The sequence below is a fragment of the Musca domestica genome, unplaced genomic scaffold, assembly GCF_030504385.1.
Source record: "Musca domestica strain aabys unplaced genomic scaffold, Musca_domestica.polishedcontigs.V.1.1 13, whole genome shotgun sequence".
NCBI classification, from domain to species: domain Eukaryota; kingdom Metazoa; phylum Arthropoda; class Insecta; order Diptera; family Muscidae; genus Musca; species Musca domestica.
This window is the reverse complement of record NW_026712172.1, coordinates 2,817,385-2,833,301: the sequence shown is the minus strand read 5'-3', so window position 1 is coordinate 2,833,301 and position 15,917 is coordinate 2,817,385. Positions and strand designations below refer to the sequence as shown.

Sequence of the window (15,917 nt, the reverse complement as noted above, 5' to 3'; positions counted from 1 at the left end):
CACGTCAAAAGAATTTATAGAGTATCTGACAGAAAGAAATATAGACCAGGTCAAGGTAGCCGTGCATTCACCTCAGGCAAACGGTCAAGTTGAACGAGTGAATAGGACATTGGTGGGAATGTTAGCAAAACTCAGTGAACCGGTAACACACGCGGACTGGGTCAAACATTTAAGCAAGGTGGAATTTGCATTTAATAATACAGTGAATAGATCGATTGGAGATACGCCAAGTATGGTTTTGTTTGGAGTAAATCAAAGAGGGGAGGTAATAGATAAGTTAACAGAATACCTAGAGGAGAACTTTTTGGACCCGGGGAAGGGTATTCAGGACATAAGAGACAAGGCAGAGGCTGCAATTGCAAGGTCGCAAGCATATAGCGAGCAACGTTCTAAGGCAAAAGGGGCTGTGGTAAATTCATTTAAAGCAGGTGACTTTGTAGTGATACGGAATGTGGATACTACGATAGGGACTAATAAGAAGTTAGTGCCGAAATATAAAGGGCCTTATGTAGTGAGTAAAGTACTTCCGAATGACCGATACGTAATAAAAGATATTGAAAACTGCCAGATCACACAAATACCTTATGATGGAGTAATTGAAGCCTGTAATATAAGGCGTTGGAAATCTGAAGACTCGGTAGGGGCACCTAGGGCTGCTCTTACCAGTATTGTATTATATTGTATATAGTAGAATGTAAGTAGTATAATTAGTAGGTGACCGGGTCGGTCACAACCGTCAGGTTGGCCGAGCTGTAGTAGATTTGTTTAGAATGACATCATTGTCAAAATACAACTATGAATATGATTACCGACTATCAACTAGATCATAAGATTCAAATGTAACGAAAAACGAATGATGATGAAAGAATAAAGAAGACGCCATTCTAGTGAAGGCGATCAAGAAGTTAACAATATATATATATATATATATATATATATATATATATATATATATATATATATATATATATATATGCGCATTAGCCTCCCCAATAGTAAATAGTGTTCATAGTAAAATTCAATGACGATTAAACAATGCCCGTGTTATCGTCCGCCAATCGGTAAAAATCACTATAGACCGGCGGCCCTGGGGACTATATGGGGACTGTACCAAAATATTTACGTATGTTGACATTTTTCTGTAAGATGGTTCTCTACTCACAAAGTAGCCTAAATACAGCAAAATCGATTGGAATATGTGGTCAAGACCCTCGAAATAGAAAAGCCAAGATGCCAAATAATGGCCAAATCAGTCGAAAAACGTGGCCAAGACCACAGTTATAGCTGGAATCAGGGATACATTCATATGAGGGCCCAACCAATATTCTCTTGGGGGTTACAAAATCAATAGAATACAAAATTTTCTTTTCTGACCACACATTAGATGTGAAAGTGGACTTGGGGATACTTCAATGTGGGGGCTTTACTTAAATAAATTCCTATGTGGCAATTATCTATATGATGGTTCCCTACACCAGGGTAGCATAAATAAAATTTTTTAGCCAAATCAATTGATGAATGTGCGAAGAGGCTCTCTACCCCCTTAGAAACAAAAATGCCAAATAAGGGCCAAAAAAATGAAAAAAAAGTGGCCAAGCCCCCAAAAATAGCTTAAATCATAGATGGTTATATAAATATGAAATAGGGTTGTACCCTTATCCGTGAGTTATGATCGATATCAAGACATGCAAAAGCGATTTAAGGTATCTTGAATGTTTGGGAAGAATTTCTGGAAGGATATAAATCCTTTTCTTACTAAAAGTCCCCTTCACTCTACTATTTTGCACCCTTTAAATTTTGTATTTTACTGATTGTACTCCCAAAGAATTTGGATTTTGGGCTCCCATTGGACGAATTATTGTCACATGAAAGAAGTAGGACCATGTTTTGACATGAGCCCCATTAGACTTTTTCGGTCATTTTTGGTTGTTTAAATGTGTTAAAATTTTCCAGCTGAACCACGATGTAGGCCCTGGAGTTTAAGGGTAGATGTCAGTTAATATACTATTTCGCACTTATTTCATTTTTTTTGGTGAAAAAATTGTATATAGTGAAAAAATTATTCTTTATTTTGTTCCCAAAAAATCTACTGAATTCAATATAATAATACAAATTGAAAAAAATTGACAAAAGAAGAATAACAAATTGAAAAAATCTTCAACTTGTTCTCTGTTTTTTACAACAAATGTTTAAAGATCCTTACAAAGTTTGTTAATAGAATGTACTATTATTTTAAAATTCGATTCCATTCAAATTTTTTTTCAATTTTTTCCCTATTTGAGAATTTTTGCAATGAGATCTCTTTTTTCGTGATTTTTTAGCGATTTTGAAAAAGTAATTATCTTCTAACTTTGGTGTGATCGTGTTAAATTATTTCGATATCATCTATTCCGTTTCGCCACCACATAATTCGGTACTATACTTCCATGTAACCCGACATCAATTTCAGTTCTAAAGAAATCAAGTCAATTAAATAAATTGTTGTTAATATTCGAATTCAAAAATTAAATTATAAAAAACAGTACAAATGTACATTAGAAAAAAGTAAGTCAAAATGAAAAAAAAAAAAAAAAATCATACAAAATAAAATATTACTATTGTACATTCCAAAAGTCAAAATGAAAATGTTAATATATTATATTATCATTATCCTTTTCGGACAGGAGACAATTCCGAATTTGTATGAATTATTAAAATCGGTCCAGCGGTTCTTAAGTTATAAGCGTAGTAACTAACACAACTTTCTTTTATATATATAGAAGATATACCTTTTATTGGAAGTTCCAAAGTTTTTTTCCAATACAATGCCTCAACATTTTTCTCTCTTGTATCCAAAGTTCTTTAATTACGGTCGGAGATTTACTTAAACGAATTGAAAAAGCAAATAGAAGAACGAAAGCAAATAGAAAAATTTTGAGGCATTGTATTGGGAAAAACTTTAGTACTTCCAATAAAAGATATTGCAATAACTGAATTCAAATTCCCATTGCTTTCTTGATACTTTGGAAGAGTTCAATATAAGATTAGGAACCCAAAACCTGGATGAGCCTTTTATTGTCGGAATTTCGATACTTCTATCCTTTGGGGTGTGCAAATGACTATACATTAAGGTCTTAAGTTCTCTTTATTATATTGTTTTATCTAAATTTTTTCGCAAGAAAACGTTTAATAAAATAAATAATCGCTACTCCTTTCGCTTTTATATGCATTCAAAATTTTATATATGAATATTTGTTAGTTAAAAAATATAAATAAAACAAATTCGAAAATTTCAAAAACGTTATTATTGTAACTAAATTTTTGTGTAGTTTTTATACTCTCCACCATATTATGGAGGGTATAATAAGTTTGTAATTCCGTTTGTAACACCTCGAAATATACATTTTAGACCCCACAAAGTATATGTATTCTTGATCAGCATAAAATTTTATGTCGATTTAGCGATATCTGTCCGTCTATCCGTTTGTCAGTCTGTGGAAATCACTCTAGCTTTTCAGGGAAATCTGTTCAGCGGTTTTCGAGTCCATAAATACAAACAAACGAACTAACATTTTCCTCTTTTATAGATATAAATGCCACTCAATAAGCTTTACTAAGGCATACTTAAAGGCGTTATGAGCTATCTAATATCTTCATTTGACTATAAAGTATTATTTTTTAAGTATTTTTAAGTATTTTTTCTGTATCACTCAATAAACGAAGCCATATAATAATGTTAAATTTCATTGTTTCTTTAAATCAATAGATGGCGCTGATATTAGAAAATTATGTTAAGTCGCCATGTCGTTACATAGCATTATGATATAATCCAAGGAGGGTACCAGTTGAACCCGCTGCGCTTCCCCCTTATATGCATTCAAAATTTTATATACTAACAAAATAAAACAAATTTAAGGATTTATTTTTTTTTCCTTCAGGAGCGTAAACAAATCGATAGTTCTGCCCTGACGTGAACATTCCACATACAGCTGATCATGAGAAAAGTAGGAACATGCTAAATTTAGTCCGCACGAAGAGTTTGGAGGGATTCTAGGTAGCAATACATATCAACTTACATACTTCCAAGTAATAATCGTAGCCTCAATTTAGTTGTCGTTTAGTTATTTTTTTACTGTTAGCCTATTTAGCCAAATTCTGTCACACATTCCAAACTTCATTGAAATTTGACATACATAGCGTGTTTGGTGCATCAAATACACGAAATCAGGTGAAAATTTTGTAAAGGAACTATATCCAAATACGTACCGATTTCAATATAAGTTTATTTTTATTTATTTATTCAGCTAAACTTTCCAAATTTCACTGAAAATGGAAATACAAATCGTCTTTGATGCATCAAGTATATGAAATCGACGGAAAATACATATGGGAGCTGTATCCAAATCTGAACCGATTTCAATAAAATCCGGCAAATATATGTTCGTTTCAAATTTCGTTGCACATTCCAAATTTCATTGAAATTAGAGATATATTGCGTGCTTGGTGCATCAAATACATAAAATCACCAGAAAATGTATATGGGAGCCATATCCAAATCTGAACCGATTTCAATATAATTTGGCAAATAAATTTTGAAGACCACATTCCATTACACATTCTAAATTTCATTGAAATTGGAGATACATAGTGTGTAAGATGCATCAAATACATGAAATCACCAGAAAATGTATATGGGAGCCATATCCAAATCTGAACCGATTTCAATATAATTTGACTAAAAAATGTTGAAGACCACATTCCATTACACATTCTAAATTTCATTGAAATTGGAGATACATAGCGTGTATGATGCATCAAATACATGAAATCACCAGAAAATGTATATGGGAGCTATATCCAAATATGAACCGATTTCAATGTAATTCGGTAAATTTATTTTTGTTCCAAATTCCGTTACACATTCCAAATTCGTATCTGTCATAGATCAAAAGATATGTGCATTTCGAATTTAAGTTTTTAGAGTTACCTTCGATTCTGATGCTTTACCTCCTGTTTCAAGTGGAAATTCAAAATTTATTTATATAACCTATGTTACTTTCAGGTGATGTTGAAGTATCTTGGATATTTTCAGGAAAATCTGTTTAGCGGTTTTCGAGTCCATAAATTACAAACAATCAAACGTACAAACATTTTTATCTTTTATAGATAGTATGGATTAGTACGGATTTTATAGTGGAATATGGATTAGTGTTTTAAGACCATCTCTTGCTTTTCTACGCGGTTTTCTGTATTTTTCTCGTTTTTAGAAAAACATATTTCTGTAATATTTTCAATGCATATTTTACATGCCGTCGGCCATCTATTGTCTGATCGAAAAATCGGTTATAATTGAAAATAATTCTTTATTCTAAACATACATTACTTAATAATATACATTTACATTTGTTGATGTATTTTTACGACGTAAGAAGGCCGTGTATAAAGTCAGCAATTTTTCATTTCAAAGTTAAGCCATATAATGACAATGCAGCAAACTAGGGAGTAAAAAATGCAGAAGACACAACATAAAAGAGGTTCCACAATGCCATTGTATAAGAAATGTAAATGATATACGGAAATAAATCCTTAATAATAAATCTAAAACAAACGTCACTAAATAGATAATACGACTAATCACGAGCTTTACCAACGAAATCCTACAAACATATTCATGCACACGTACCAGGGACCTCTAATGATGTTTCTATTGGATCATTCTTGCCCAATCCAACTTATACCTTCCCATCCTTACCCACCTTCTCAGATATTTTCCCAATAAAACTTAATGTAATTCTTCCAAGTTTAGACTCTGTTCAACATACCACGCCTAACCTGTTTTATTAGTAATTGAAGCTGAAATGGACTAGATAAGAAAATCCATTAGTTCTTATCTAGTCCATTTTACCTACCATTTGAATGCATCATACTTGCCCAGCTCAACTTTTTCCATCGCGACCTTACCCACCTTCTCAGATATTTTCTCAATAAAACTTAATGTAATTCCTCCATTTGGTATGACTTTAAACATGAAATAATGCAAAAAATATAAAATATCTATCCGAGTTCCAACAGAAATATAACTAGGAAACTAAAACTAAGGGGAAATTGATCAACACATAGGCAAGTTAACATAAACTGTAAAATAAAAAAATAAATAAATAAATTTGGCAGATGTAATTTTCTGATTTATGGAAGAATAAGCAATCATTACAAAATCGAATGCAATTGATAAAAGGAAATTTAAAAAATAATTTACCATGTCGCATAACAATCACCTGTATCTGTTTGCATTGTTTTGAATACTAAACAAAATAATTTGAAATATTTTAAAATTCTGATGATTTTGTCTCTTAAATTAAATTATTTTGAGAAAACTGTGACTGTTTATTATAGTCTTGTGTTTTCTTTATTATATTTTTTAACTAAAATCTTTTCCTAAGAAAAGGTTTAATGCAACATAAAATTTGTACATAATTAAATATTATTTCACTCAATAAGCTTCACTGAAGTATACTTGTAGGAGTTGCGAATTATTTATAATCTTAATTGTGCTATAAAAGCTTATATTTTCTGTATCACTCAACATAAAAACACATATAATGTTATGCTTTAAATCTGTAGATGGCGCTGGTTGTAACTATTTCGGAAAAACATATTTCTGTAATATTTCCAAAGCATTTTTTACATGACTTCGGCTTTCTATGGATTTTGTTCAAAGTTTATACTTTTTTGTCTTTGTATTCTGTCAAGTTTTACCATCTTTTCAAAATGCATTTTGTCTAGTCTTTACCACCAAACCGGTTATATTCTCTTTAAATTAAAAATAATTATTTATCCTAAACATAACTAAGTTAATAAGATACATTAATGCAATGTTTGTTGTATTTTTAAGACGTAAAAATGGGTTGGACTTAAGAATGATATTAATATGTTGAAGTATAGTATATACTATAGTAATATTGAACGGTAAGGTAAAAGGATATTGACAGTCAGTTGAAGAAATGTTATAGAATTCGTATGTTAGATACAGGAAGTATTCATAACAATAACAGAAATAACAACAACGATCATTATATATGAGGTGTTTTTATATACTTGTGATATAATATTTTTGTGTTTACGTGTAGCTAAAATGGTGAAATACAAACTGAACAATGGAATATCTCGAATGGTAATTTGACACTGAATCATTGTCAAGCATACTTCAATAAAAAGTTGGATAAAATTGACATATATGTGAAGGGAGTCGGTTGGGTATATAGACCATTTCCGAATATTGGTTGAGAAGTTTCGTTTTGAGTAGTGTCGTTGAAGTAAATGGAGGAAAATTATGTAGACCAGACGGGGTTCATAGACGTAGTTGTGGTGTGAGTTTATATGGAAGATGGTGTGAGGCAATTTTTTGTTGTATTGGAATCATCATCTGCTGAGAACAATATAGTTAGGCTTGGTTATCTGCCTTATGATAAAGTTTCTGTGGCTGAAGACATGTTCGCAGATATAACTGTTCGTTACTCAAAGAGTCCTATAATAGGCAACTTTAATGTGAACACGTGTATACGGAATATACGGGTTTTAAATATGTGTCAGACAATGGAACAGCAAGTTATGCACAACCTACACATTTCACGCATTCTCTTATTGAATACTCATTGTTTCTGATTCTTCACAATTCTTACACAATTCCTTAAATTCTCTTGTTCACGATCATGTGACGAATTGTGCTTAAGTTGTCGATTTTTGGATGATACTTGAATGAGTACTTTTGTAAAACTATTAAAAGTAGACTAAAACCTCGAAAAGTTGTGATTTCGAGATTTGCCGTTGGCAATCAAAGAAAAACCCAATAAAATACAATAACTTATGGATGTGTGGTGTGTTTATTCTTATTTACTTATTTATTCCATTATTTGGTAGTGGTAGTTTTTACTAGATCATCATCTTAGGAGCTCGACAAATGCCTACTTCATTCATTTATATTAAATTCTGTTCCTTTTAGAGTAATGAATTACAACGAAAACTTCAATGCCAAAAAATGAGTTTACTTAACCATATTTGCAGTCACAAGTAATTAAAAATACCAACATATTATTTGTACCAGGCCTGCCACTCGAAATAAGTAATTAATATTCTTCAAAATCAATTTAGAATTTAGGATCTTATAGAGGAGTATAATAATATGATTATTGAAAAATTATTTCGTTGTTGCAAAATGGTCAGGCTTAATCCCTTTATTGTTGTTTTTATAAAAATAACGTTTTTTTATTAGTGGAGAACGATGGTAATGTTTACCAGGGGGTAAGGCATGGAATACCTAGGTTTCGGAAAGAGCCACCAATTCTCATCAGTTCCCTTGTTTTTTGTCTGGGATATACTCCCCAGAAGTTATTTTAAAAATAACTTCTATGACAAAAAACATTTTTTCAAAAACTAAAGTCGGTGGTCGTAGTCAGTGCCGGACTGAATATATTGTGGGACAATTTAAAGCAAATCGGCATTCAAAAAAAAAAAAAAAAAAAATAATAATAATAATAATAAAAAAAATAGTTTTGGAACTACTTTTATTTAGTTTTAATCAAAACAAGATAGAATGTTAAAATGCGTAAACTGCGAAAATACTTTATGAGCATTTTTTTCATTTAGTGATAAATATCGTGGTTTTATTTTTTATTTATTTTATAAAAGCTCAGTCAACTAATAGCTTTGAATTTGAAAGAATAAAATACAAAATAAACAACTCAATTAATTTTCTTTCCGTTCGCTACAATATTACGATACGACACTTATAAGGTTTCCATATATGGATGGTTAGTACCAGTTATGCATGTCACATTACAAATATGTCTGTTATGGCTTATGACCTTGGAGGCTTAATAACTTTTCGCGTCGGTGGAGGTAATTTACAAAAGCCAGCGGCATCGAAAACTGGGAGAAGCTCACGTACACGACCGGAAACACTTCCATCCATCATTCTGTCGTTATTAATATATTTAAAATGAAAATAAACATATGTACATAAAAAAATTGAATCATATACATACCTTCTACGGTTTTCTATTTTTGCGCCCTTTAATGAGATATTAGTCTCAGTTGGAAAAAATGTAGCATCGTAAAAATTTAGCCCGTTTTGCACAAGAATATTGTATTCATCCATAGATGCTAATGTAATGCGAATAACAGCAGGAGGTAATTCTTTGCGTTCTGTGCGCTCGTTTTTCTCAGATCCCTCCCCCTTTGTTGGCGGTGAAGCTCCTAATAAATGACAAATATATTATTTTTTGCATTCCAGATTTGATTTGAATCCTTATGTACCTTCAATGTTCTTATCTGGAGATAAGGAAGAACTCGTCTGGTGATATAAATGCAAACGAACTACTTCGACAACGGAATCGAACTTATACAACGCATGTCTTATATCTTCCACTGGCAAATCTTCTGGAACATCTAGAACAAATAGGGTGAAAGTCTTTCGTGGTCGACATGGTATTGCTATCTGGCGAAAGGTAAAATAACATATAATGCTCACTTAAGATACAAAAACTTCACTAATTTTGCTATTTTATTATTTCTAAATAATTGTAAAATGGAATACAAATTTGTATATTGTGTATATTTATTCTTACTTTGCGATAAAATCGTGCACCAGTGACTTTGTGAAAGCCCTTCTTGTATACTGCTTGAAAATCGTCGGGATGAGAGAACTTAAATAGGATGCCACTGGCTGTTTTTGTCAAACTAAAGCAGCCCTTGAATGTAATTTTCTCGCAAATTTGAGCAGCACGTTCCATAGACAATTCGTATGAGGGTGTCAAAAGAAAGGCACCTTAAAATATTAAAATGGAATTATTAGGCCTTTGTTGAACAATTCACTAACACGCAGTTCTAAAAAACATAAATTAACATATCCACCATTTCGAATGCAAAATACTCAATAACGCTGACAGAAAACTATTAATGTTACTAATAGTAACATTAATGTTACTAATAGTAACATTAATGTTACTAATAATAGAATACTTGGAAATGCATGAGTAATTTTGAACGTAAATTTGTCGTATGCTGTAGTACCGATTCCGAACTTTAAGAAAAACAGTTGAAACAATTTCGGTGAATAATGTCGCTAAAATCATCAAAATACCGAATACTGGGAGGCACCGTTTTATGGGGGTATACCGGGACGTAAGCTTGCATATGTAATTTTTTGTCATAGGTTGTAGAACATATTAAAATCTTTAAATACGAAATTTGAAATAATTCTGGTGAATGTCGCTAAAATCATCAAAATATCGAATATCGGGAGGTACCGTTACATATGAGCTATACTAAAAATTGGACGACAGGGCCCATTATAAACTGCCTCCTTGCAAAATACAAACGTGTTTAAAATTTTAGCCTTTTATCTCAATTCGTTTGAATGAAAGCGTGATTACAACAGCCATATAGACGGACATCGCTAAATCGACTGATCCAGAATATATATACTTTGTAGGGTCTATCATGAGTATTCCCAGAAGACATTTCATTGTTGCTTTTATAATATAGATGGCGATAAAAGTAGAAAAATATGTTGTTTCACCATATTACCATATATATTACATTACATAGCAATATGTTATAGTCTTATAGGGGCTGATTTTTATCAGATAGATATAATGTAATGAGAGAGATAGATGGCGTACGTAGTCGGAAAATATGTCATATCGCCATATCATGATATAGCATTATATTGTAATTTGATCGATTAAAAGTACACAGAAATGCTCTCGAATTGATTTTTGATCCGAGTTTTTCGCGATATAAGAACAAAATATTTCTGTAATAATAATTGCCAATGCATTTATGTCATGTCGTCGACTATCTATTGCCAAATGGATATTCTAAATGACAATATGCATTTTGTCCCATCTTTACAAACTTAATAAAAGATCAAAATTTCCTTTAAATCATGTACATTTTGTCTATTCATAAGTTGTAATACGCATTTTTGCTACAACTAAATTTGAATACTTAGTAAACAATGAAAATTTATTTAAAAAATAATAGTTTCAGAGGGTAAGCCATACAATTGAAAAAATAAAATGCAATTGTAACAACGAATACCAAAGACAACAAAAACAAGATATTTTTATTATATGCAATGCTAGTGTCGGAGTTATATCTCCAAAAATGTAAACAAAACAACAAATATTCGATAAACTATTTTAATTACAAAAATTTGCCTTTCTTTGGAATTTACGTTATTTCATTAAAAATGCAAAATGAGAACTCCAAAATTGCAAATTTTAATGCTACTATATAATTAATTTGATTGAATATTTGTTAGCTGCAGGTACGAATCTTGCAAGGTTTAAAGGAACTCTTAAAAAATCATCCCAATTGAAACCAAAATACACATATACATTAAACATACCACATTTTGGAGCAACAAATGTTTTGTATTTATACCTTTTGTCAAAAAATTGTCAGTAGTCGATACTTCAGAATCGGAATCAGGACCTCTTTTGGTAGTCCATTTTGGTTCAGAAGACAATTTATTAGCTTGAGCCTTAGTTACCAAATTCGAAGTACGAATTCGATTACTTTCACTTTTTTCACATTCTATATCGGATATATTTCCAATGTAAGACATTCTTTTATATGCTTTTCTACGTGTGTTTAAAAACGCGGATAATTTATAACTGAGCAATTCATCAAACGGAAACTACATTTTATATTACTTTGAAACGATTCAAAAGCAGCATTCGTTTTTTAATGAGATTAACAAATTACTTGCGCTTTGTAAAGAAACACACCTTCGTAAAACTTTTGTTAATTGGTGTATTATGGCGTAACAGTGACATAGAAATGCTTTCATTGGACTTGATATTTTATTGCCTATTTGGGAAACGTTTATCTATGTTGCCTATAAAATCAAGCAGCCGTAATGTGACAAAAACAAAACTCAAATTTTCTTCTACGAACATCGAAGATGACATCAAAGCATAAATTGAAGCGAAATAACAAGAATTTCTTGACAAAGAACAACACCCACTTTTTGAACATGGAATTACATACGTATTTATAAGTAGCAAATTATGGCGTTTATAATATATGGCGTAATTATTTTGTTATTTTAAAATAGTCAGGCAATGTCAATATAGGTTCAATCCGGGCGATTTAGTGTTTCAAGAAACCTTATCCTATTTTCCAGCCAGGTGTTTTAATTTGAGAGTTGGAAACCCAAAGAATATAGCAAATATATTAAACAGTATACATCAGCTGTTTGTAATAGTCCCATGTAAGATGGTTCTCCACCCCCAATGGAGCCTAAACACACATTCTAAGGCAAATCGATTTGAAAATATAATCAAAACCCGGAATAGGTAAAATCAGGGGGTACCTTTATATGGGCGCTACTCCAAAACATTGACATTGAAAATTTTCCGCGAAGAGGTGACATAGAATGTGAGCAAGAGCCTGGAAATAGTTGAAATTAGCGGATGCCTTCATATGAGGGTCATACCAAAGCTTGGTCCTATACTTATAATTATATGAAAGAATGTTTTCTTCTTTCTAAAATTTCAAATTACCAACATTTTAGGAATTAACAAGTTAAAAAACTGTAAGTTCGGCCGGGCCGAACTTTTAATACCCTCCACCAGTTGGTACAAATTTGGCAATTTCCAAAAAAAAAAAACGTTAAAAATTCAGTTAAAATCTTAAAAATACCGAATGCTTATACGACGACGTGGGCCTGCATAGGCAACTTTTGTCATAAATTATTACAATATTTAAATGCGAAACTTGAAGAAAAATCTGTTTATAATGTAGCTAAAATCGTCAAAATACCGAATATGGGGGGTACCGTTATATGGGGGCTATACGAAGACGTGGACCTGCACAGACAATTTTCTGGCATGGGCTGAAGTATCCATTACGAACTTCACATGCGAAATTTGAAACAATCCCTGTAAATAATGTCGCTAAAATCATTAAAATACCGAATATCGGGGCGTACTGTTATATGGGGGCTATATGAAGACGTGGACCTACATGGCTCATTTTTTGTCTTTAGATGAAGTATCCATTACGAACTTCAAATACCAAATTTGAAACGATTCCGATAAACAATGTCGCTAAAATCATCAAAATACCGAATATCGGGGGTACCGTTATGTGGGGGCTATATGAAGACGTGGACCTGCACAGATAATTTTCTGTCTTAAGCTGTAGTATCCATTACGAACTTCAAATACCAAAATTGAAATAATTCCGGTGAATAATGTCGCTAAAATCATCAAAATACCGAATATCGGGAGGTACCGTTATATGGGGGCTATATAATAACTTGGACCTACATGGCCCATTTACGAACTTAACCTGCCTACTGGGAAAATATACATGTGTGCAAAATTTTAGCCTTCTATCTCAATTTGTTCGAAAGATAGCGTGATTACAACAGACAGACAGACAGACAGACAGACACACAGACAGACAGACGGACATAGCTAAATCGTCTTAGAATTTTACGCTGATCAAAAATATATATACTTTGTTGGGTCTGACATGAATATTTCGAGGAGTTACAAACGGAATGACAAAATTAATATACCCTCCATAGTATGGTGGAGGGTATAAAAAAGGTAAAGTTAACAGGTAAAAAAGCTGTAAGTTCGGCCGGGCCGAACTTTTAATACCCTCCACCATTTGGTACAAATTTGGCAATTTCCAAAAAAAAAAAAAAACCGTTAAAAATTCTGTTAAAATCTTAAAAATACCGAATGCTTATACGACGACGTGGGCCTGCATAGGCAACTTTTGTCATAAATTATTACAATATTTAAATGCGAAACTTGAAGAAAAATCTGTTTATAATGTAGCTAAAATCGTCAAAATACCGAATATGGGGGGTACCGTTATATGGGGGCTATACGAAGACGTGGACCTGCACAGACAATTTTCTGGCATGGGCTGAAGTATCCATTACGAACTTCACATACGAAATTTGAAACAATCCCTGTAAATAATGTCGCTAAAATCATTAAAATACCGAATATCGGGGGGTACCGTTATATGGGGGCTATATGAAGACGTGGACCTACATGGCTCATTTTTTGATTTAGGATGTAGTATCCATTACGAACTTCAAATACCAAATTTGAAACGATTTCGGTAAACAATGTCGCTAAAATCATCAAAAAACCGAATATCGGGGGGTACCGTTATATGGGGGCTACAGGAAGACGTGGACCTGCACAGATAATTTTCTGTCTTAGCCTGTAGCATCCATTACAAACTTCAAATGCCAAATTTGAAATAATTCCGGTGAATAATGTCGCTAAAATCATCAAAATACCGAATATCGGGAGGTACCGTTATATGGGGGCTATATGATAACTTGGACCTACATGGCCCATTTACGAACTTAACCTGCCTACTGGGAAAAAATACATGTGTGCAAAATTTTAGCCTTCTATCTCAATTTGTTCGAAAGATAGCGTGATTACAACAGACAGACAGACAGACAGACAGACGGACAGACAGACAGACAGACAGACACACAGACAGACAGACGGACATGGCTAAATCGTCTTAGAATTTTACGCTGATCAAGAATATATATACTTTGTTGGGTCTGACATGAATATTTCGAGGAGTTACAAACGGAATGACAAAATTAATATACCCTCCATAGTATGGTGGAGGGTATAAAAAGGGGCTATATCACAATACAGTCCAACCTGAAACATATTTTGTACAAATGATTCTTTATGTAACCCATAGAACTGCATCAATTTAAAACTCTATCTTAACTTTTGCGGAGTATAGAGGAAAATATTTGATGTCCTTTGTGTATGTTTAAGATACATAAAATGGACCCTAAACAAGTTTGATCCGGGAACCTCCACTTTTGGGACTTTTATCTACCAACCGAAAAATGTCGCAACCTCATGATGGTCTAGGGCGCAGTGTAATTACTGACGATAGCACATAGTCCCCGTATGACGTTACCTATGAGTTAAGGTTACGGGTTCGTTTAAGGGTTCGCAAGAATTTTCCGATGATATGAATCCTTTTCTTACTAAATTTTTAATTCGCTCCACCATTTTGTATAGTACGCATTTTACATAGCCTCTTCATATTCGGCAGTTCACTGATTGCAGTCCCAATGAATTTTGCATTGGATGGATTATTTCCATATCTAGTCAATTTTTTGGAGTTTCCGACCTAAGGATCGATAGAAATTGCTAAATAGAAATCCTGGAAATATGACTTTAATTTAATTATCATAAATAAGGTATCATCGGTTTATAAAAGTTAGGGACCCCATAAATTATGTTAAAAAGTAGAAATTTTTGTCAATTAAATTATGTTACAATTTCTACCGAATGATCTGTAATTTGACATTTAATGTTTTGAGTATTGTGAAATCAATACCGGCAATAACAGATTAAGAGCACGTTGAGCTTTTACATTTTTTGATGTTTCGAGAAGTATTTTTTAATCAAAATTGAAAATTTTGGTATGGCAACCATATAACGGCATGTAAAGAAAATATGCAACATTTCTCGTTTTTTTCAATAAGAATTTTCAATTCCAAAAGGCATTCTGAAACAATTCTACAGAAAATTCCATATTCAAATAGAACAGTTAATTTCAGTTTTGCAATTTTTCTAGAAAATTTTCTCAAAATTTTCTTTCTTGAAAACGTTTCCAGTGTAAATACAAAGAAAATATGAGTTAAATCGGCCCAGTCATCCTCAACTAAAGTTTTACTTTACTTTTTTAAATTTTTTCACATATAGATCCTCTGACCAATACAGATACCTAGTCTTAAAAGGAGAGTCAAGATTACGTTGTATAGTAACTGTGGAACAGATATCTTCATTATTTGGCAAATATTAGGATTTTAGGTAAATCGAAAAATGGACGTAAAATTGGGTCACTTTTTCTTTGCA

General features: G+C 32.3%; 1 protein-coding gene across 1 annotated transcript; it reads right to left on the bottom strand.

The window, feature by feature from the left end:
- Positions 1-8,523: 8,523 nt before the first annotated feature.
- Positions 8,524-11,667, bottom strand: LOC101896546 (uncharacterized). The gene is made up of 5 exons (XM_011296933.3): positions 11,425-11,667; positions 9,603-9,802; positions 9,292-9,472; positions 9,021-9,231; positions 8,524-8,951 (listed from the first exon to the last, which is right to left on the bottom strand). The coding sequence occupies exons 1-5, from the start codon at positions 11,606-11,608 to the stop codon at positions 8,834-8,836; spliced, it is 894 nt and encodes a 297-aa protein (XP_011295235.1). The 5' UTR covers positions 11,609-11,667; the 3' UTR covers positions 8,524-8,833.
- Between the last annotated feature and the right edge of the window lie 4,250 nt (positions 11,668-15,917).

Coding starts and splice junctions, on each gene's coding strand:
- LOC101896546 (XM_011296933.3), bottom strand. CDS start 11,608: ATGTCTTACATTGGAAATATATCCGATATAGAATGTGAAAAAAGTGAA. Junction 9,803..11,424: donor TGACAATTTTTTGACAAAAG/GTATAAATACAA, acceptor TAATATTTTAAG/GTGCCTTTCTTTTGACACCC. Junction 9,232..9,291: donor TCCAGATAAGAACATTGAAG/GTACATAAGGAT, acceptor GTCATTTATTAG/GAGCTTCACCGCCAACAAAG.